The 22042-nt window shown below is 38.7% G+C and overlaps 3 protein-coding genes and 1 long non-coding RNA gene across 7 annotated transcripts; 3 read left to right on the forward strand and 1 right to left on the reverse strand.

Annotated features, from left to right (window-relative positions):
- The first annotated feature begins 264 nt into the window (after positions 1–264).
- LOC144206223 (uncharacterized) lies at positions 265–4676 on the forward strand. 2 transcript variants are annotated; one of them, XM_077731049.1, is made up of 13 exons: positions 265–328; positions 550–721; positions 800–908; positions 1285–1410; positions 1474–1587; positions 1864–2041; positions 2167–2295; positions 2785–2972; positions 3046–3233; positions 3315–3406; positions 3491–3545; positions 3915–4012; positions 4401–4676. In XM_077731049.1, the coding sequence occupies exons 1-13, from the start codon at positions 271–273 to the stop codon at positions 4625–4627; spliced, it is 1734 nt and encodes a 577-aa protein (XP_077587175.1). In that variant the 5' UTR covers positions 265–270; the 3' UTR covers positions 4628–4676. The 2 variants fall into 2 exon arrangements, with proteins under 2 accessions (XP_077587175.1, XP_077587174.1); XM_077731048.1 differs by having other exon boundaries at positions 314–463; positions 554–721.
- Positions 4677–4858: 182 nt separating this feature from the next.
- Positions 4859–6818, reverse strand: gstz1 (glutathione S-transferase zeta 1). Of its 2 annotated transcripts, XM_077731057.1 has the most exons (10): positions 6582–6814; positions 6355–6488; positions 6216–6267; positions 6005–6072; positions 5854–5934; positions 5645–5770; positions 5498–5573; positions 5363–5415; positions 5243–5292; positions 4859–5102 (listed from the first exon to the last, which is right to left on the reverse strand). In XM_077731057.1, exons 2-10 carry the CDS (start codon positions 6370–6372, stop codon positions 4976–4978), a joined length of 651 nt encoding a protein of 216 aa, XP_077587183.1. In that variant the 5' UTR covers positions 6373–6488; positions 6582–6814; the 3' UTR covers positions 4859–4975. The 2 variants fall into 2 exon arrangements, with proteins under 2 accessions (XP_077587183.1, XP_077587182.1); XM_077731056.1 differs by lacking the exon at positions 6355–6488 and having other exon boundaries at positions 6582–6818.
- aldh6a1 (aldehyde dehydrogenase 6 family, member A1) lies at positions 6478–12827 on the forward strand. Of its 2 annotated transcripts, XM_077731052.1 has the most exons (13): positions 6478–6623; positions 6962–7055; positions 7391–7438; positions 7531–7605; positions 7850–8011; positions 8078–8156; positions 8662–8964; positions 9891–10012; positions 10614–10803; positions 11060–11241; positions 11400–11579; positions 12188–12286; positions 12368–12827. In XM_077731052.1, the coding sequence occupies exons 2-13, from the start codon at positions 7017–7019 to the stop codon at positions 12470–12472; spliced, it is 1584 nt and encodes a 527-aa protein (XP_077587178.1). In that variant the 5' UTR covers positions 6478–6623; positions 6962–7016; the 3' UTR covers positions 12473–12827. The 2 variants fall into 2 exon arrangements, with proteins under 2 accessions (XP_077587178.1, XP_077587176.1); XM_077731050.1 differs by lacking the exon at positions 6478–6623 and having other exon boundaries at positions 6908–7055.
- A 6979-nt stretch (positions 12828–19806) lies between these two features.
- On the forward strand, positions 19807–21883 carry LOC144206849 (uncharacterized). Its single transcript, XR_013328456.1, has 3 exons — positions 19807–19894; positions 20940–21017; positions 21107–21883. It is a non-coding gene; the product is annotated as an uncharacterized LOC144206849 (long non-coding RNA).
- Positions 21884–22042: the final 159 nt, after the last annotated feature.

The following is a 22042-nucleotide window of genomic DNA, read 5'->3' on the forward strand; positions in this document are numbered from 1 at the left end:
TCTTTTGGATTTGAAGGGTGATATTTATTATATTATAATAAAATAGTTTATAGTGACTACTGCATTTATGTTCATGAAAATCTGTTCAATATTTCTGAATTCATAGCTATTTCAAAGTACATGTTTCAATGATCATAGTGTTATTTTTAGTGAATAAAACTGACACAAAATGGCCAACAATTGAGAAAAGCTATCTTGATTGGCTCATAGTGCACATTATCCATCTAGCTCTTTATTTATGAGATATTTATGGTCGACAGGTGATCAATTATGCTGCAGGTGCAAGCCTTTTGTTACTCCCTCATTGTCAACCTATCACAGGTCAGGAGGTGAGTTGGACTTTTTCAATGAGCCACAAACAAATTAAGTTAACACACAGCAGTTTTTGAGCCTAAGGAAATATGGGAATGCTAAACTTTTATGTCATTTGGTCTCTGCGTGATGCGCCACGGCAATTTAGCAGGTATGCCTTCAATGCATATACATTCAAACCTACTTAAATGCCAATTATCATTTATCCCAACCAATTTTGACAACTTTGGCCATTGTGCAGCAAATCAGACCGCAGTTGCTTCCACGTCCACATGCCACTGCCGCTGCCTAAACAGCTGGTGATCTTCAGCGTCGGCGAGTGGGCTTGCGACAACACCACAATCTCCGCAGAGGTCGTGGTCAGCGCTGACGTGCGGCCCCAGATCATTGGCACACTTACCTCTTGCGCCAGGAAAGCTTTGTTGTTTTCCTTCTTTTTCCTTTCAGTGGAGAAAAGCTCGTGTGGCTGAATTCCATTCTCCTCTTGCAGATGTTTGACTTTCGAGGGTGGTTGGAGTCCTGATATGGAGGCAGTGGCAACACACAGAGCAAGGAGAGGAGTTCATGCCAAGATAGTGCTCAGAGTGTGTGGACAGGTACTTGAGATTGCTTTGTATGTTTTAGCAAATGCATGTGAGGGCTTGCTAAGAGGGTAAACTGACTTAAATCTGAGCCCAAAACAAAGGGTCCAGGTGGGTGCAGGTATAATGGTTATTCCCAAAGGTTGTGGGGGGTGCTGGAAACTATCCCAGCCAACTATGGGCACCAGGTAGGAGAAACCCTTAATTGGTGGCCAGTCGATTATAGGACACAAGGAGACAGACAACCATTCATGGTCAATCTCATATATATGGCCAATATTGTGTTCAACCAGCTACTGTGTTTGGGATGTGGGAGGAACTATGTTGTCCAATGCATTGATTTTTTATGTTTTGCATTGCAAAGGTGAAGCAATGTGTTTCCCTGAATCAGTTGCAGGACCATGGACAGATCCTAAGCAGCTGTATTCCAAAAATGCAGGGGAAATGTCTGTTCCCTGAACAGCTCAGCACCACAAATCTGTCATGTACTTCACTCCCAAATATTGCAGAGGACACGGTGAGACTACAGGCTTGAATGGATGTTCTGCTTCAGTCCCTATTGACACACTTTTCTTGGCAGGTAACCCTCAACTCTTCACAGTTGGCCGGCAGTGCTTGCAAAAGCGAGATCCAAGTCAATCAAGTTGACACCAGCCCAGCGGTTATGGGGAAAAAACCTTCACTTTGGCTGACAGTGAGAGCCATGCTTAGTCTGTAAATTTGGGTATTGATAGATCTAAGTTGCACTTTGTGCAGTTCTCAATTTGGCTTTGTGGACCAAAAAGCCTGTTGAGATAGTTGCCATTCCACTACTTTGCATTAAATTGTATACATAAAAACTACTGGTCTTTAGACATTTTGTTTGTGTGTGTGTGCATGTGTGTGTGTGTGTGTGTGTACTATACTCTTTACCTAGGTAAGGGTAAGCCTATATATAATGAAATATTTGTGGATATTTTTTTTTTGAAAGGATCAGACCCCCAGACCAACCATAGACAATAAGCTTGGATTTTTAACATGGCGTCCTGAGGATATGGACGATCACATTGAGGGCAATGGCCGAGCTTCAACTCCCAAGAAGATGAGGCTGTCCAGGATGAATAGCCAAGAGGAATTGGCTGAGCAGATAAAGACAGCAGATAGAGATGGTTGGGAACTACATTTCAAACAGTCACTTCTTTATATATATTTTTTTTTTTAAAGTTTAACCGCCTTGGACAATTTATTTTTATTTTTTTATCATAATAATAATTATTATTATTCTTTTATACAGTTTCAGTCTGTCCTTCAGCGCGATGTTCCCACACAATGTGCCTGATTGACCTTGACACTGCCATTCTCATTGGTGGAGAAACGTCCCATCAAACCTCATGCAAGGATTCTCTATGGAAGCTGGAATTAGGTCAGTGCAATCTACTACATATTTCTAAAACTATAATATTGCTCTCCATATCATCTAATTTGTTTTATACGCTTGCCTTCATTACTTATTTATTGATTATTTATTTATTATTTATCACGTGTGTTATTTGTGCACTTCCATACTTGTTGTCGACTACTTATTTATCATTTAATACTGATTTATTTCTTGTTTTCAATTGTGCACTTTATGGTGAAACTTTACGTGTCATTATAGTTGTATAATGACAATTAAAGCATTCAATTCATGTCCTAATATTGTGGCCTAGGTGTTTACTTTCTTTACTAACTTTTGTATTATTTTAATGGCAATCCAAAGTACAGCAAAAATAGTTATCATACCAGAAATTTTCAATTGATAGCAAGCTATATTTTGGATACGAATCCATTCATGTTACTGACAGAAAAGGAATCGACCAATTTATTAACTTCAGGTTCAGAACTACTATGACTTTCACCTTTTTCCCCCCAGACAATGATTTTTGGTACCCAATGAGCACTTCTACATCTGGACCTGCACCTCCTTTTGCTAAAGGACACTCTGTAACTTATGACCCGGAATCTAAGTCCATTTTTGTTTATGGAGGCCTGATGGAGCGCCAGTGCTACAGCCAGTTGTACATTCTTAATACTGTGACTTGGAAATGGAAGCTCATGACAGTGGGTTGCTTTTTACTCACATATAAACATGTCAAAAAATAAGATGCACACTTGTGACTGTTTTCTGTTTTAGGCAAAAGGAAATATTCCTACTTTGGCGTATCACTCTGCTATTTTTTATAAAAAGGAGCTTTTTGTCTTTGGTGGATTTCACCCAAATGAGGAAAAATCATGTAGTAATGCACTTTACATCTTCAACCCAGAGTTTGAACTCTGGTATAAGCCAATCGTGGAGGGGGATAAACCACTACCGCGCTTTGGGTAAGTCTACATTTCCATTCATTAGAATGCCAATACTCATATTTGTCAATACTACTTCTTGTCTTTTTTTTTGTGGAAAAGCCACACTGCCACACTTTTGTCACAAAATCTGATCATATTTGGTGGTCGGAAAACTGCCACATACTTAAATGACCTTCACATTTTGGACCTAGGTAAGATTTACATTTTTTTGACTGTGCATGGATCAGATTTTATGTTGTTTGACCACATGTATTTCACATTTTCCCTGCCTCAAGGATCCATGGAGTACACAGCTGTCAAGTGCAGAAACATGCCACCGCTGCCTCGGGGGTGAGCACAATTCTTAACCTTGAGAAATGTTACTCTTGTGGAGTATAAACATCATCCATCTAATTAATCATTCCCCATTTTAGACTACTTTTACAGTCATCTACATGTGTATTTTTTTCTGACAAGAAGTCATACAAGCCAAAAAAGGCTCAATTGAAAGGAGAAACAAAATATATGTTGCAGTTTTGGGGGAATTTTATATTATATAAGATTGTAGGAACAAAAAAATCAAATCAGTGGGGAAGTAATAGGTAGAATGATTAAGTCACACACAGCAAAAATATAATTTAAAAAAACATGCGAGTTATAGTACGTAAAATACGGCATACTGTATGATATTTGTGAATTTGAAATCTTTCCTATGAACAGGTTTCATGCTGCACTGCCAGTTGCAGACAACAGGATTTTAGTGAGTGGGGGCTGTAGTGGAATAGGAGCCTTGAATGATGTACATGTCTTCAATACAGGTAAATACTCTAATTTAATTAGTTTAAATAAAGTGGAAGAATTTAAGGATGCTCCAATGTTTATTTTTAAATAAAGTGGAAGAATTTAAGGATGCTCCAACATTTATTTTTATAATAAAATACTCTATTTACAAACATTTAAAAAATGGTAGTTTTGATTAACAGAAGTCAAAAATCACACTGTCACCTAAAAAATCGTGACTACTGGATGAGATCTCAAATTGTGATCGCTTCTGTCCGATAGTCGGTGTCAGATAGGGGAATCATTATTTTCAAGTTGACCTAGAGTATGCCAGTCTGCTGTCTGTTCATCAGCAGATTTTTGTCCATGAAAGTTTTTCCTACCAACTACATTTATTGTGTATGTTTTTTCTTCCTTCCCCATCAGACACCAACTTGTGGAGTTCATTGAAATCATCACAATTGAGCTCCAAGCCCCGTGCGGGACACAGCATGATAGCTGTAACCCCGTCGACTACGTTAGCAGACTCTCAAAGATGCAGACAGGATGAATCTGTCCATTTCCAATGCACGCTGCTTGTATTCGGTGGTTCAGATTACTCTGGTACTTTCTACAATGACACAGTTAAGTGCACTCTTGAAATTCCTGTATAATGTTAATGAATTTTACAAAACGTGCCATGTAAAATAACTTCCTTTTGTGCATAGTCTTTGCAGTCATTTGTGTTCTAGTTGTATTTTATCCATGGACATAATTAATTCTACTTGAGATGCTGATATGCTGCAAGCATTGGATGTCACACTTTTGCATTGCCAATCTGTGATTTGCACATTTGGCAGAATAGCCCGGTGGGGGAATAAAAAAAGAGCAGTTTATCTTAATCGTGGTTGTTGAATAAAGATTTTAATAAAAGACATTGATTCATAATAACAATGAGGTCCTGTGTGTTCAAATTGCAGCAAAAGAAAGATTCATGCTCAGAGTATTTTTGAGTATTTGTTCTATGCTCGCAGCTCATCAGGCGTGTCTGGCTGACAAGATGGGTGGCTCTCTCGGAAAGCTTCAATCTCCACCAAGGTTTTATTTAGCCTTTGGATAGTTGGATACAAGCTCATGTCCACTTTAAATCTGTCGTATAAAGTAAACACAAGCAAACTGAAATTAAAACTATGTTCAAGGGGCTTTTAGATACATTTCTGCCCCCTAAAAGTAAACTAGTTTTTCATCCCCACACTCAGTTGAGAAATGTTCAGGCCTTGAAAATATACCTCTCTGCATTGTATACTTGAGGAACCAAACAGATATCAGCCATGGATATCTAAAAAGTAAAGGACTTGAATCAAAGAGTTCCAACGCTCTTATGATGCTGTTGATTTGAAAGCTCTTACCTCATCGCCTACACAATATTTCCCGGCTGTTTGTTTCAGCAAAGGTTCAAGACCTAGAAGAGTGCAATTTTACATGTGGTTAATATTGAAAAGTCTTGCTACACCGGCTTGAAATGGGAGATCTTGCTCGCTGACCTTCAAAACCTCGATTAATAAAGTACTGTGCCCATTGCACCTTTTCTGCTCCCACTTTTTGGATCACGTGTAGATTCTGAAAATACACAGCAAATGATTGCCCCTTATAGTGTGGGAAATGTGGTACTAAAAAAAAAAAACACTCACCTGCAGAGGTTGTATTCCAGAAGCAATGACATCACTTATCATTCTAACCTGGGCCCTTTTTTTAGGGTCCAAAGGAAGGAGGCGTGGTTCAGGCCTTGTTTCGTCAATGTACTGGATCACTGCCAGCTTTTTTGGGGGGTTTGCACGGGAAGTTATGTCACACATTCATTCATTCATTATAACAAATGAAGATATGGAATGTGACTCACAGACTGAGAAAGGATGAGCCCATCCATTTCAACTGCAGGCACTTGTCGCATTGGGTTTAAAGTGTTGTACTCCTTTGAGAGCTGCAACACATTTTTTTGTAACTAAAATATCCCGTTCAAGTTTTTATTTTGGTTTGCATGTAAAATGTACCTGTTGACCTCCATCTTTGATCAGATTGACTGGTACTTGTTCATATTCTATACCTTTCAGGGCAAAAGCTGAAAGAAAATAGATTATATTTCCACAAAAGTTTCCATTAGAGGAATCTAATGGTTAAAGCTGGTGTCCTAAGCCTAACCCCAACCCCACATGCATTTTGGTGAATAAAAAAGATAGCAAATAGAAATATTAAGTAACATACCAATGCGCACCCGCCAAGAGCAGGAACTTCTGTAGTATCCATGGAGGATAGGCTGGATAAAAACGACAAATGAACATAAATGTCATTAAAAATCGTGATCAAGTACTCTGAATAATACTTTTTTTTTTAAATAGTTCACCTTGATTTGCTCAGACATTGCTTCTTAGTCAAATTTGCTCACTGCAAAAAAAGTTTTGGGACGGACTTCGGGGTTCCCTCACAGCCAATAGATGCGCTTCTCACATCTCCTCCTACGTACTCTTTGGCACATGACTAAGCACACAAAAAAGATCATCTGCTTTAAATTAAGTCACAAGAGCAAACAAGAGGAACTACTACATCAGTAACAGTATTGAAGTAAACTACCTTTGCCAGGAGAATGCAGGATAATCGCATTATAGAAGCCAAGTTAGTGTTGTAGTTTTGTTTTCTCTCTTTTAAAGCTGGCTGATAAATACCGTCGTTATGTCGTCTGATTAGTTCCAAAACATGAAATATGATTTTTATGATATAGTATTTTGTAGCAGCTTGTAGCCAGACACAGCAAAACGTGTTCTCCCCAATTGGTCAGATAGTGAATGTAAAGGTGGGCTTTGGGAATTCTCTTATTGGCTATTGGACAGAATTCACCAAGTTTTAACCAATCATGTCACGTACAACAGTGGTGCTTGTGCGTACAAATGGTGATCATGTGTTTAAGCCCCGCCCACGTTTGAAAGTGGAAACTGTGCGTGGTTGTCCTGTAGGTAGTTGCCACTCACCTGTCTAATCAATTTACCTGGATCACACATCATTTCCACAATGGCCTCCATTTCTTTCAGATCAGCAATCAAGACAAAGGTAAGACCGAATTTTCTTTTCAAAACTCTTTTATCTGCAATGAAGTTGATTTATTGGCCACTTTCTGAAGTGTTTACAAACTGCAAGAGATTATTAAGGCTTAGATGTTTTTTCAGACTTCTCTCAAACAGGATTAAAATGTCTAGTATATTTAGACCATTTGAAAAAGTCCACTACCTGTGATTTAACTCCTATGTCTGCAATAGTGGTCCAATCCAATTTGACTGGGAGGGGTGGCAGCGATAGTTCAGGCAATGTCAATAAAACATCATCATTCTCTGCAAATATGTTCAAGAGATCTTTTTAATATGAAGTTAACAATTTATGTTTAATAGATTTCCAGGATCCCATTTAAAAGTGGCTGCATGTGGTACTCCTCTATGGTCAGTTTACCCTTCATTGACAGCATAACACAATTTTTTTTTTTTTTAATAAACACAATTTGAAATGACATCCAATTCACTTTTGCCCACAGCCAACCACAAAGCTGTTCATCGACGGCAAATTTGTTGAATCCAAAACTTCAGAATGGATCGATATTCACAATCCTGTAAGTATACCACCATAACAGCACCAAATAATGAGTAGCTGATGTTTCAATTTAACTATATATCAACTATTAATAGCTACTACTACTACTAATACCAGATTTTGTAAAAAGGATCCCCTCAAAACAGGTTTTGCATCTAACCTTCAGTTTTATGTATGCAAATTGTCTACTTAAATCTGCACTATTAAAAGGCTCCTGCTGACACACGCTACTGAAATATTTATGAAGTAAATCTGCACTACAGGCGACCAATGAAGTGATTGCCCGTGTACCCAAATCCACGCGGCAGGAGATGACGGCCGCCGTCGACTCCTGCGCCAAGGCCTTCCCTTCCTGGTCTGAGACCTCCATCTTGGCACGGCAGCAGGTCTTTCTACGCTACCAGCAGCTTATTAAAGACAACATTGTAAGTCAAAAGGGGTTTAGCATGGCGACTGTTTACTCAAGTTAAAACTCTGATCTGATCCCTTAGAAAGAACTTGCAAAGTCCATCACAGTGGAACAAGGCAAAACCCTTGCAGATGCAGAAGGGGATGTGTTCAGAGGCTTGCGTAAGTAACCCACGTGTCTATGCTTTACTTTCTAGTTACACAAATGGTTAATGAGTTATGTGGCTGCTTAGAACAAAGGGCACTTTCCCTCCCCTTAGCCCTAGAGTCGGCGACCATAGGCTCTGAAGCCACATTCGGCTCTTTAGTGCTGCCCTTTAGTGGCTCGCTGGAGCTTTTTCAAAAATACTTGAGAAATATTTTTTGTCTTACCATGATTGATGCTGGTTTCACCATTTTCAAATTCTGTAAGAATGTATGGAATAAATATTAAATTTCAACATTTCTGTCAACAAAGATTTGCACCATAGCCTGTGACACTTGTTTCTATCGGCATCATGGGATGCTAGGCAGGTCTATTTTGTAAAGAAAACTGTGAAAATGTGTGATTATGGAATATTTAATGAACAAATGTCTATTTCTTTATTTTTTCTTTCATTAAAAGACTATGTGATCTACACTATGTGGAGCTACAGTGATTTACAGTTGATTTCTTTTATGATCTCAGAGGTTGTGGAACATGCCTGCAGCATCACCTCACTGATGCTTGGTGAAACTCTCCCCTCCATCACCAAGGACATGGACACATACACGTACCGCCTCCCCTTGGGCGTCTGTGCTGGGATCGCCCCGTTTAACTTTCCTGCTATGATCCCGCTGTGGATGTTTCCCATGGGAATGGTGTGTGGCAATACGTATCTCCTTAAACCCTCTGAGAGGGTGCCCACATGTGCTATGCTGCTGGCCAAGCTGCTGCAGGATGCTGGCGCACCTGATGGGACCCTCAATATCATCCATGGGCAACATGATGGTAAGCATTGGTCTGGGAGGTTAATTTTGTGTATTGTAGTATTTTCCATTCTTCAAAATGTTAGGAAATTCAATTTGAAGGTAATTTTAAATGCCCTACCGAGCAACAGTAAATTGTATGGTTATGTTGTGGAATGAGGTGAATAACATCATTTATTTGTGCACCCAAAGCATTTGAAAGTAGTTTTTTAAAAAAAACATTAAATCTGGCAAAATACTTTTATCTATGATACTACTATTATTGTATAAAGTTAAGATCATCCCTTTCATTTCAACATATTTTTATGTGCCACAAGATGGTGCTGAAACAATGTTTTTATTTTACCCTTTGGATAGTATTAGGGTCAAAATTGACTCACTTTTAAAAATTAAAAGTAGGCCCATGTAAAATAGTTTAAAAAAATCATTAATTTAAAAATCAAATAACTCTAAAAATACATTATTTAGAAAAAAACAGACTTTTATTTAGAATAACAGTTTGAAAAAACAATTCAGTTAAAAACAACCCCCAAAATAGATTAATTTGAACAATGGTCAGGGCTTTTTTAAGGTTATTGGAATACACTTTCATAGGTAAATTTCACATGCATGTTTTTTTTTTTTAAGTAGAGGGAAACTAGAGGAAATTCACACACGCACAGAGTTGAGATTTGAACCCGGTACCTCTCAACAATGATGCAAACCACAATTTTCCCAAGCTGTGGTAATTTTGATTGATATTGTAAACATGACATTATAACAGTGTTAAGGGAATTCATTCACCGTTTCCACACTAACTATAGTTGCCGTACTGATTGGCACAGTAATAGGACCACACAGTATTTGGCTTAGTAGGGCTTATTTTGTAATATGAGTCAACTTTATTGGCCTAGTCCCTGGCCATTTAGTGTCACTGTGTCACGTTTATTTCTGTTCTTCCTGCCACAGCTGTGAACTTTATTTGTGACCATCCGACCATCAAGGCCATCAGCTTCGTTGGCTCCAATCAAGCGGGCGAGTACATTTATGAGAGGGGCTCCAAAAATGGCAAGAGGGTGCAGTCTAACATGGTGAGTGTTCAGCTCACACACTCATGATCCAATGCAGAAGCCAAAGCATTTTGAAAATGAACTCTAGGTGGTAGCCTTATACAACACTTTCCTGTGTGGGGCATGAAATCCATACAATTTATGTGGATAGTACTATGCAAGCATATATGTAATGCCACTTGGTACAATCAACATTATTGCCTTGATTTATTGGAATGCACAATACACATAATAAATTACACAGACTAGTGACAATTAGGGAAAATGTATAAATAGGCTTCCTATTTATTGTATACCTGTAAGTTTCAGGTAGAAAAGCGGGCAGTTGACTGATATTTATGGATAATTTTGTTTCCTTAACTCATTAACTGCCATAGAAGAACATTTAAAAAAAAAAAGTTAATTTTTTTACCCAATTCTGACGTGATTGGGCCCAATTTCTGCTAAATTCCAATCCGATTTCGGTTTTGGAGACAGATTAGCTGCTGATTAATTGTAGCACCTTTTAAAATACATCTACCTAACACTATTCTGTTAAAATGCCTTTGAAAAATCTTGAAAACAAGGTCAATGGTCATGGCAAAAAGACCTCTGGCACAGAATTGTCCACTTATAATTGAAGGGAGCAAAGAACCATGGTGTGGTGATGCCAGATGCCAACAAAGAGAATACTCTGAACCAGCTGGTGGGGGCTGCATTTGGGGCCGCTGGTCAGCGCTGCATGGCTCTTTCCACGGCCATCCTGGTGGGCAAAGCTCGCAGCTGGCTGCCTGAGCTTGTGGAGCGTACCAAGGCTCTACGTGTTAACGCAGGTACTCCAAGTTCAATTCTCTTTTCACATCCACTGTTTTTTTGAAGGCCTTACAGACATAGAAAGACTACCCCCCCCCCCCCCCCTCATGTGACGCACAGGAAACCCTCATGTACAATTTCTAAAGGGAGTTCCTCGAGCTGCCCCTTCTCTTCTGTTATTCTTCTGGCTACCATTTAGGAATGTCGCTACCACATCGTCAGAGCATCGGCGTATATGTGTAACTGTATAACCGCTTGTTTCTGGGGGCCGCTCAGGAGACCAAGCTGGTGCGGATGTGGGGCCCCTGATCTCGCCACAAGCCAAGCAGCGAGTCTGTAGTCTGATCCAAAGTGCCGAAGAGGAGGGTGCTAAGGTGCTCCTGGACGGCCGACACGTTAAAGTAACGGGTTACGAGAATGGCAACTTTGTGGGTCCTACCATCATTGGTGATGTCACAGTATGTATTTTTAATCCAACATACAGGTTTATACAGGTGGGATAGTGAAATAGTGGTGAGCACATCCACCTCATAGCTCTGAGATCAAGGGTTGACAGATAGATTTGCTTCAACTCACAAGCACATACTTTTTTAATAACCATTTGTTGCTTCTGCAGCCTCAGATGAAGTGCTACACGGAGGAGATTTTTGGACCGGTGATGGTTGTCCTCCAAGCTGACACTCTAGATGACGCCATATATTTAGTTAACAACAATCCCTATGGCAATGGAACTGCCATCTTCACTACAAATGGTGCTACGGCTCGCAAATACACTCATCAGGTGGACGTTGGCCAGGTTAGTGGAGAAAACACTTGTTCACGTCACGGAACACATTCAAGAGGGAACAACTCCCATTTGAAATGATTCTTTCCACGTCAAGTTTAGATATTTGCTCCTGACCAAAATCTCCTCGTTCACACTCAACACCTCCACCATCTGTAAATAGCCACAGCAAATGCGTATTGAATGAAAACAAGGGACATGTTCTGTTCAAGACGGAGAGATTCCGTGGGTCATGTTTAACAAGCAGTCTTCACCCTGTTCATTTACCCGTGATGCCCAGCCATGCCTTGTTTGCTGTTCACATGTCGGGGAATGCTGTGCAGGCCATGTGGTCCGCTGTCCTCCTACAAACATTTCTCTCTCCTTGCCAAAAATCCAGTTTCCAAGCCTATTTGTGGCTTCTTGAACAGCGAGCCAACTCTCTCTCTCTTGACTTCTAACAAAGATGTTTGTTTTTCCCCCTTTCTTCCCGCTCACGCTGTACCGTATTTGCAAAACTGCAAATTTAAGCCGCAAGTTATCATTGTGCTGTACTTGTCCCTGTAATTTAGGCCCCAGGGGGATTTTTATAACCCCTGACAAACATGGGATTGTCAGTAAAACATTTTTTTTTGTTTCAGATTGGAGTCAACGTTCCTATCCCTGTGCCATTGCCCATGTTCTCTTTCACTGGATCAAGAGGATCTTTCAGAGGCGACATGAACTTCTACGGAAAACAAGTATGCAAACAAATATTTTCAGACACTTAAATGCAATCAAACTTTAGGACAAAACAGGATTTTTTTATTTTTTAAATCCAGGGCATCCAGTTCTACACACAGATCAAAACTATTACTTCCCAGTGGAAAGCTGAGGATGCCACACTTAAGAGCCCTGCGGTTACCATGCCGACAATGGGACGCTAGATAACTTTATGAGGTACCATAGTAAGGTTAAAAGTGTGACTGCATAGTGCATACTTCTGGGACAAGTAACCCTTTGTGGCTTTGTTTTTTGGTAATTAAAAAAAGCTTAACATTTTGACTGGGAGAGGCTGCCAACAAGTGAATTAGTTAAGTGAGTGTCCTATGCAGGGTTAGGTTATTGATTGCACTTTCAACAGAAGTATTGGGACACCTAGGCATTCCACCTAAGAACTGAAACTGTACAACTGGTGTAACAGTCATCACTGGTAACTCACTTTTTATTTCATTAGAACATAACAAATACTGTAATTGACAGTAATTGCTGCAAAAATATACTTGTTTACACCTATCCACATATTTTCGTGCCCGTTCTGTAACGTCTGGCTTTTTCTTATGTGCCACATTATTGGGAGAATTGCTAATTTTTGATTCAACGTATGAAAAATTGGTACTTACAGAATATTTTAGTGCAGAAAAACATTTGCAACTGTCAGAATTAAATGAAAAGTGCCCAACTGAATATAAAAAGTTATATGAAATACACAATAAAAGAGTATATTATCGACTAAAATTTAATGGAGGGATTTTTTTTTATATTTTAAGGAGCACATTCCTTCACGCTCTGTTCCACATCCTCAATTTATGTCAAATTATTAGATTAAAAGAACAATATACTACTAATAATATCTGCAAAGAAAGAAAAAAGTTTTCCCCAAAATTGTTCTCACAAAAGCAGTAGCATGAAATACAGTCCAAAACCTCTTAGCACTTAAATGAATTAACAGGCTCCATTCAACCTATAATAATAAATCAAAATACTGTGGGTAAAAAAAAACCCTCACACAGCAGAATAGTGTTAACAATTTGGGATACACGCAAATAACCGGCAACTAATCCAAGTTTAATGATGGGTGGTGCATCTTTCTTCCATGTCCTTAGTGTCGGTGGGTCGGAGGGAGTCAGGCGCCTGAGTAATGAAGCTTGACAGGATGCAGGGCTCCTCTCTAATTCAGAAGGAATTCATTATCATTATCCAGGCAAAAAAATGTAACGGATTTATCACCCATGTTCTCACAGCACAGCATCTTTGCAGCTAAACATGGAACGTGGAGTACAGTAAATCTACACGGGCTTTATAATTGCAAGGATGAGGTACGATTTTTATTTCCGGAACATTTCATTTGGTGTCTTACCCAGCGACACGACTGTCAGACGAGGACGCCACCGGATTGTTGGCTCTCCTGTCAGGAATGAAGATTTGCTGTTGAGGCGTAAGTTCGTCGCCTTGTTTTATGCATTCGGCGTCTCGGCCTTTAGAACCATCTTTTATTTCAGATCTCCTGCAGTCATAAGTCCAGATACGTTGCACATGCGCTTCTCAAATCATGTTTCCAGCTGCTCTCTAACCGCAAATGTTCAAAGGACTAAATAAACTTAGGAGTGCCGGTGAGTAGCAGCCAATGGACTCAAAGCGCGGCGATGTGACCAGATGTTTGTTTCTATTTTTACTATTGTGCTCAGACACTTATTCTTTACTTTTTTTTAAAGCAGTGGGGTGGAAAAGAAAATTGGTTAAAGCCTAACTGATGTTTTATGGTGTCCTCTTAGGCAGAGAAATGATGTTAAAAACATTAAAAAGAGGCACCAAATGTTAAGCCCGGGCTACTGTAGACATTGTGATTTCCATATGGGTCAAGTTGAACAAAATGAAGAGATTTCAGATTACCTTGACCTTTGTCTATTCATTTTTGCCAATAGGAGACGGAGGACTTGCTCCTTTTGCTCCCAATTCAGGTCTGAAATTTCCACTTGACTTCCAGCTGGATGCATGCTGAAAGACAATCAACTTAAGTTTCCTGATGAAGAACGATCTGAACGAATGACCTACCATCTTGTTGCCTCCTCCATGTCTGAATAGATAGAGTTGGTGCTCTGCAAAGTGTTCTGGAAGGTGCGAATGGACGGGAACTTGATCTTTCCCGCTGTCGCTTGTCTGAAGGCCCACTGGTAAGCCTGCTGTGATTCCTTCTTGTACTGTAAACGACTGGCTGCCATTTCCTCCCTCACCAGAGACAGAGATTCATGGAAGAAGTGCTCCATCTCCGAGCGTTGCTCCACCATGGTGCTAGTTCGCCTTTTGATGTGCTTCAGTTCTTGCTCTCGCATGGAGAGCGCCCTCTGAAGTTTATCTAACTCTACTTCCCCAGCCTGGGAGATGAGCAGCATCATCTTCTCGCACCGCTTTTGTTCGTCCTTTTCTTTTAAATGGCTAAGCTCTTCTTTCTGGGTGACCACCAGAGCTGCATTTTTCTTTGCCGGCATCTGCAGCGTCTTCTGAAGGAGAGGATGCAAAACAGTGTTTTAATTTCACGCATTAGATAAGAGTATGATGATCAAGTCCACTTGATCGTTCAGTCAAGAATTTGCCATTCTTAGTTCAAGATGAAAAACAGTTGCACTCATCACATTGAAACATTCATTCATTCATCTTACGTACTGCACATCCAAGGGGTGCTGGAACCTATCCCAACTAGTTTCAGGCAAAAGGCAGACCCGAGACGGGTGACCATAGGGCACACAGTGACCATTCACACTCACAATCATACCACTGCCAGTGGGAATCAAACCCGCGCCTGCACGCAATGAAGTCAGGCACATGAACAACTAAAGCATCGGTCGGATTATAGAAATGTAAAAGAATGAAGAATTTAATTCATCTGTAAAGGTAGTGGTGCATTTCAGGCTTCAGGCAGCACTTGAATTTTCCAGATTCCCTTTTTGTGACTTGTCTAAATGCGAATGTAAATAGGGAATTCTATCCTATACTTGACTTCTGAGTCAAGTTCGATATCCGACAATTTACTGTCACCATTTCAGAGACGTATGTGAATATAGCAAATATTTATTTGCATTAGGAGTAACCACTGAACCTGTAGGCTAGTGGAAACTCACCACAACCACAGAGCATGGATAGAAGCTGTGGGGAAAATACACAGAAGCAGAACAAGCAAACAACAAGGGACGATGCTGTCAGAATTAGACGTTTCATAACTGCCATGATTGGAAAAATGACAAGCCTTTTTCTCAAAGTGTTGCCTAATAATAGCAGTCGTTGTGTTTTCCGCCCTTTGGCCCAAGTTTTACCTTGTCCAGTGCCAAGGACGTGTTTTCTTCAGCCAACGAGTTGGTCAGTTTGTGAAGCTCCTCCGCCTCCTTCATGTGGTTCTTGAGTGTTTCGTTGAGACGGACGTTCTCCTTGAACACACAGCGTGAAGCGTCGTCCAGCTGTCTGAGGGCCAGTCGTGCAAATAAGTTAGAGCAATGATTATTCATTTGGAGCAGTGGTTCTAAACCTTTTTAAAGGCACGATATCCCCTAAGTTTTGCATGCACGTTCACTGAAACCTTCAGAATGATATTTCAAGACAGTATTTTAAAAATCAAAACAACATTTTGATAAATTGGTAATACTGGTGTACCAAATTATCTTACCAATCAATGTTTTCAATGGCAAAAAAAGACATACTAAATGTCCTATATCAGTGCGAAACAGAAATTTACTGCAAACTTTTGCTGTTACTTCATAACCTAACATAATTTCATGTTTCAAATCATGTTTATTGCATGTCTACAGTTTTCATTCAATTGTTACACCCTTAGATCACAGGCTATTTTCAAAAATTCATCACAAATGTGTTTTTGTTTCAACACTTAGTATTTCGCATGTTTTGCAATTTTACTAAGCTGTCATTTCTTGCTGGGATTGGCTGGCCACTAATTCAGGGTATTCTCCGCTTGGTGATCGGAGTCAGTTGGAATAGGCCCAAACATTTCCCCCAACCCTTTATAGTGGAGTAGCTGTTAAAGGAAATGGAAAAAAAAAACCTGTGGTTCGGGTGCAATCCAGTCCAAAAACTCTTCTGGCAAATACTGACACTTTACCCGATTTTTGGGGCGAAAATAGGGCCCTGTGTGTTGAAACCAGGTGAAAACCAGACAGTACAAAAAGACCTTGAATGTGAAGTTGATGCAACATGGTATTCATTGTTTGACCAATTCACTCACTGCCTTTCAGAGTGATTAAAAACAAATCCATTTCAATTGAAATAACTGGCATTGAATGAATATGTTTAACTGCCACTGACAGTTATAAAGGTCCAATCTATTTAAACTAGGAGTTCTGACAGCAATCGAATGGTCGATTACAATAATAAGTCACCTATAGCTGTCACTGAGTTAAAAGTGTAGTCTTTATTTGGCTCAAATGCTGAAATAAGAAGCAGGAAACATTTTTGACATTTAGTGGCACTAAATAATAACATTGAAACCTATAATACACAACAATAGGAAAATAGAATCATTTTTGTGGTTGTTTTCTTTTGCTTTTTCCCCCTAAGGTCAATTGGAAGCTCATTGGCCAGACTGGGCCTCACACAGGGATTTGTGGGATGTGATTGTTGGCTTGGTCAACTATCAAGCACATGACCAACCATCTTGGCTCAGAAACAACTTTAAGATTTTAAAATATATACTTATAGGACCAAAAAGTTGTTCTTTGGTTATGAACAAGCAGGAAAAGATTAAAATTAGGACATCAGTTGGAAAAAACTCACAAAACAGCTTCATGGTGGGCTCGTTCCTCCACTTGTGCTATCGTTTGCTCAGCATCACTCTCCAGTCGAGCCTGTACAGAGATTTACACCTCTCTTTATTACTCTCAATTATATTAATACTTCCTTTTTACTTTTAAAAAGGTGGAAATAATATAAACATTTCACATCACAATTATCATGACAATAATGCTGTGATTTTACACACAAGATACAATTTCTTGAAAAAATCTGCACTCCATCTTGTCACGGTTATCCCTGTGCTCCTTCTCAGCAAGCTTCATTCTCTTTTGTGTCTGTAATGCAAATATAAACGCTTATTGCTTTGCAGACATGACAAGTTAAATAATATATATGTTACGTACTTCCTTTAGCTCCTGTTCCATTTGAACTTTTCTTATCTGGAATGCCTCAATCTTCCTCATTCCATCCTGTATCATCTCAAACTCACCTGCACGCTTCCGAAATAGCTCCTTCATCTCATTGATTTCAAGAGTATAATGTTCAACCTGTTGAAAGTATTTGACATGTTTTTTGTTAGGTTTAATGAGAACCAACCGACCGTCCATCAAAAAACTCCATTTCGAGTGATTTTAGGGCTGTTGTCTAAAATGTACACCACGTCATCACCAAAATGTTTAAAAACTATTCAATATTGACTTCTCAGCGTGTACAGAAAACAAAATATATTGTGTTTTATTTAAATACTACAGAACTATCCAGCTGTATCAACTTAATTGAAATTGGGGTTTGTACGAAATAAATCTACCCATGAGTGGGAGTGATGGGGGAACAATATATATGAGCCCCACTATGTTAGGAAAGCGTCAACTTAAAGGTCATATCAGTTGAACACAATAATTTCAAGATGCCACCAAAGAAACTAGCAGTGTTAAAGAAAAATGTGACCAAGTGACCAAAATCATGAGAAGCTGGCGAAACATGCACCCGCAAATGTACAAAATGACAAAATGAGGGGTTATCACCCATTTGATTACAACTTTGGCCCAAATGGTTCTTCACATAGCTATCTATGTATATGTAGCGTTTGCCTACATTAACATCCATCTATAAAATATGGACTGCTAAAAAGTCTCTGAAAGTTCTCTGAAAAAACGACATAGTATAGTAAGGCTTTTTCTCTGAAAAAACGACATAGTATAGTAAGGCTTAAAAACGACAGTATAGTAAGGCTTTTTCTCTGATAAAACGACATAGTATAGTAAGGCTTTTTCTCTGAAAAAACGATATAGTATAGTAAGGCTTAAAAACGACATAGTATAGTAAGGCTTAAAAATGACTTAGTATAGTAAGGCTTAAAAACGACATAGTATAGTAAGGCTTGTTCTCTGAAAAAACGACATAGTATAGTAAGGCTTTTTCTCTGAAAAAACGACATAGTATAGTAAGGCTTTTTCTCTGAAAAAACGACATAATATAGTAAGGCTTGGTTGGTTGGGTGGGAGACCTTGGTTCGATTCCCTCTGTCGTTCTTTGGCTGATCACTGGACCAAGTAGTCTGACAAATGGAACAAGAAGGGAAAAAAAGAACTTTTTAATTTATATTAAACACTTAGGCATACTTTTCAGTAAAAGATTATATTCCGAACTGCCTTCGGCAGCTGGGAAGACAGTTGGAAGGGGCCACTTTATGTCGCGTTATCGGGTCGGCCTTCGGCCGACCCTCGACCGCTTGCTTAGTCGTCGACCGCCGACACTGGGGAGTGAACTCACGTTCTCTCCATGCCAAGGCGAGTGTGCAACCCACTACACCAACTCGAGATGTCCCATGGTGCTGCAGTTAGGAGGTAAAAGAGGGGGGGACATGTCCAAGGTCCTTTTCTTCTTTTTGAGGTGACACTTTTTCTCTCTCATTAGTATGCATCATATCGGCTTCACAAAAAGCTTTGCTTGTCGTTTATCTTGTGAGTCTTGTTTATGTGCGCGGTGCCAAATTGCCCGGGTGGGAAAGGGAAGAAGAATTTTAAAAAAAAGGGCGGTAGGGTGTTGGGCTTCATTCATTTTGAGAGGTTTCGGCAGAGAATATTTGCCCAATACCCTACTGTTCCTGATCCCTTTCCCTAGGGAAAAGCTTGGGGTGGGGAGGGAAATATATTTTATTTGAGCAACTATTTAAGAGGGAAAAAATAGCAAGAGGAGAAGCAGCTTCTTTAATTGCTGACGGCCTTTTTAAATGACTTCACAAATTTGTACAGATTAAAGAGAAAAAAAATCGAATCATATTGTACAGATATGTGACCAGCACTCCTAAGGAAGTTATTATTATTATTATTATTAAAGCAATGAGGAGACATTGAACAACGCTGTACTATAAACATTTTCTGTAATGAACCTGAAACTGATGAAAGAGTCTACGATAATAAAAATCCTTGATCATTATGTAAAAAAAAAAAGAACACAGAGTTATTGTTGGGTTTCTTTTTTAATAAATTATATCTAAACCACCACCAGATAACTTTTTTTTCTTTCCTGCATAGGAAAAATGGATTTTATCATCCTGATAAAGCTTTGGTTATCAGGGAGTTTTAGATGTAAGTATTTTTGATTGGTATTTTTATTGATGTATAGGGGAATTCCATAGATGAGCAGCAAGATCCTCACTTTACTGTATGAACGTGGTAATTGAAAAATTACGCCACGCCACAGGAGGGCAGTAGTTGTTGGCTGCAACAACAAAAAACAGCTATTGTGCGTAGTCCAACCAGCTGTTTAAAATTGGCACATGCGCGGTACCTCATTCTTTCAGGAAGCCATTTCTCTTCCGGCGGTCTAGACACATGCATCCGAACGAGGTAAGTTCTCTTGCGTTTTACGGTCATAAGTGCGTTTTATCACGCCATCGTGAGACTTATTGGTAATCGATTGAGCCCAAAACGCCGGTTAATCTGTTACTTTAATGCCAGCTTCAACACACCGTCGACAATTGAAGTTTGAGATCCTTTTCCTATCCAGATGTGTGCCGCATCTGACTAGCTATTTTAGCATTAGTGACACGACGGCACTTTTCATTTGGCTTTAACCGTATTGTCCGTTTTCTGTCCATTATTCCGTCGTGTAGAAATACTTTTAATCTAATCAAACAAAGTCGAGATGTCAATGTAAGTATAGTTAGTTTGATGGTTAGATGACATCCAGTGGCACGACTTGTGTTGTATGTAAACAGATTTCACACTTAACATTATTGATGCAAAATAGTTATGTCTACTTTCTTATAACTGTTATCGCTACTGTGTATATTTAATCGCCTTATCTGTACTAAACTCCTCAATTTTTAATTGTTCTGATTTCACTCTAAACATTATTGATGCAAAAATAGTTACGTCTACTTTCTTCTAACTGTTATTGCTACTGTGTATATTTAATCACTTTGTCTGATGAAGGGAAAAGAAAAGCACAACACGGCGCACTAACTTATTTTCATTTATTAGCTTGATCGTATTTTACTAAGTTTTTTTTGTCAGATTTATCAACATGAGTATAGTTAGTTTGATGGGGAGATGCTCTCCTAAATTACATCCAGTGGTACAACTAATGTTGGATGTAAAGATAGATTCCACCACGAGTGCCATTTCCAATTTGTAATTGTTCTGATTTCACACTATAAAAAATATTGATACAAAAATGGTTACGTCAACTTTCTTCTAACTGTTATTGCTACTGTGTATATTTAATCGCCTTGTCTGAAAAGGGAAAAGAATAGCACGTAGCAGTCACTAACTTATTTTCATTCATTATCTTGATTGTATATTATTAAGTTTGTTGTAGGATTTCTCCATTTTGCAATAATAGTCTTGCAACTCCCAACTAGTTTGGTTAAATCAAGTTCTCTCTTTTTAGCATCCAGATGCAGCTCTTCCAGAGTGCCCAGAACACACGCCCTCAAGGTTAAAGGAGAGGAGATTGGGCCAGATCAAGGTAAAATTAATTCAAAAGAAAACATTAAGCCTTTTTGGTGAATCTTGATTCTCTATATTAAGTTTTGTTTTCTTCTTTGTACACCTCAGGTCCATGTCACTTGTGACTTATCTGCACTTCAGAGATGACTGGCAGGCTTCTCAAAGGTTAACGTATTTGTTTATTGCAAAATATCCAAGTCTTCATCCAAACTAAATAAAAGCTTTAAATATTATAATCTTGTGGAACTCCATGATGTGATATCTGATCTTTATGGTGAGGTTTCACTGAACATAAGTTGGTGTTGTGACCTCTTATATAGGTAAAGTCCACAAGGATATTATTAAAGATTAGAAACTTCATTTGTTAAAGTAGATTTTTCTTAAGTCAATTTCCCAAGTACAAGACTAGTGTTTATTCTTTCTTCCAACTGTTTACTCCCCTTAGTTTAAAAAAATAAATAAAATCCTAAATATATAATTTCTCCAGCTTTATAAAAAAAAAATATTCTAAGTGTTAACTGCTCCAACTTTCTTTTAAAATATGGTTTATTCCTTCAGCTATTAAAAAAAATTTAAATTCCCCTTGGTTTTAAAAAAAATTAAATCCTAAATCTATTATTTCTCGTGCTTTTTAAAAAAAAAAATCTAAATGTTTATTGCTCCAACTTTTTAAAAAAGTATTATTTATGCCCCCAACTTTTAAAGAAAATATATGCTAAATATATATACCCCTGTTTTAGGATATTCAATTTATTCTCCCAGCTTTTTTGTTCATTCCCCCATCTTTTTTTCACCTGTGTTTATTCCCCCAGCTTTTTAAAAAAAATATTCTAAATGTTTATTGCCCTTTTTTTGTTCATTTTTTTTTCTAAGTGTTTATTGCCCTTTTTTTTCTTCATTTTTTGCCTAAGTGTTTATTGCCCTTTTTTTTTGTTCATTTTTTGCCTAAGTGTTTATTGCCCTTTTTTTTGTTCATTTTTTGCCTAAGTGTTTATTGCCCTTTTTTTTCTAAGTGTTTATTGCCCTTTTTTTGTTCATTTATTT

This window comes from Stigmatopora nigra, chromosome 13 (assembly GCF_051989575.1).
Source record: "Stigmatopora nigra isolate UIUO_SnigA chromosome 13, RoL_Snig_1.1, whole genome shotgun sequence".
NCBI classification, from domain to species: Eukaryota; Metazoa; Chordata; class Actinopteri; order Syngnathiformes; family Syngnathidae; genus Stigmatopora; species Stigmatopora nigra.

Bases quoted from the DNA above. Each gene is read 5' to 3' on its own strand.
- gstz1 (XM_077731056.1), bottom strand. From the start codon at position 6,611: ATGCGATTATCCTGCATTCTCCTGGCAAAG. The intron at 5,293-5,362 runs GTAAGAGCTTTC...TTTACTTTTTAG, and splicing joins AATATTGTGTAGGCGATGAG to ATATCCATGGCTGATATCTG. The intron at 5,103-5,242 runs GTATATTTTCAA...TTTATACGACAG, and splicing joins CAAGTATACAATGCAGAGAG to ATTTAAAGTGGACATGAGCT.
- aldh6a1 (XM_077731052.1), top strand. From the start codon at position 7,017: ATGGCCTCCATTTCTTTCAGATCAGCAATCAAGACAAAG. The intron at 7,056-7,390 runs GTAAGACCGAAT...TATGTTTAATAG, and splicing joins GATCAGCAATCAAGACAAAG to ATTTCCAGGATCCCATTTAA. The intron at 10,804-11,059 runs GTACTCCAAGTT...GGGGCCGCTCAG, and splicing joins GGCTCTACGTGTTAACGCAG to GAGACCAAGCTGGTGCGGAT.
- LOC144206223 (XM_077731049.1), top strand. From the start codon at position 271: ATGCTGCAGGTGCAAGCCTTTTGTTACTCCCTCATTGTCAACCTATCA. The intron at 1,411-1,473 runs GTGAGACTACAG...TTTTCTTGGCAG, and splicing joins CAAATATTGCAGAGGACACG to GTAACCCTCAACTCTTCACA. The intron at 2,973-3,045 runs GTGGGTTGCTTT...TTTCTGTTTTAG, and splicing joins GGAAATGGAAGCTCATGACA to GCAAAAGGAAATATTCCTAC.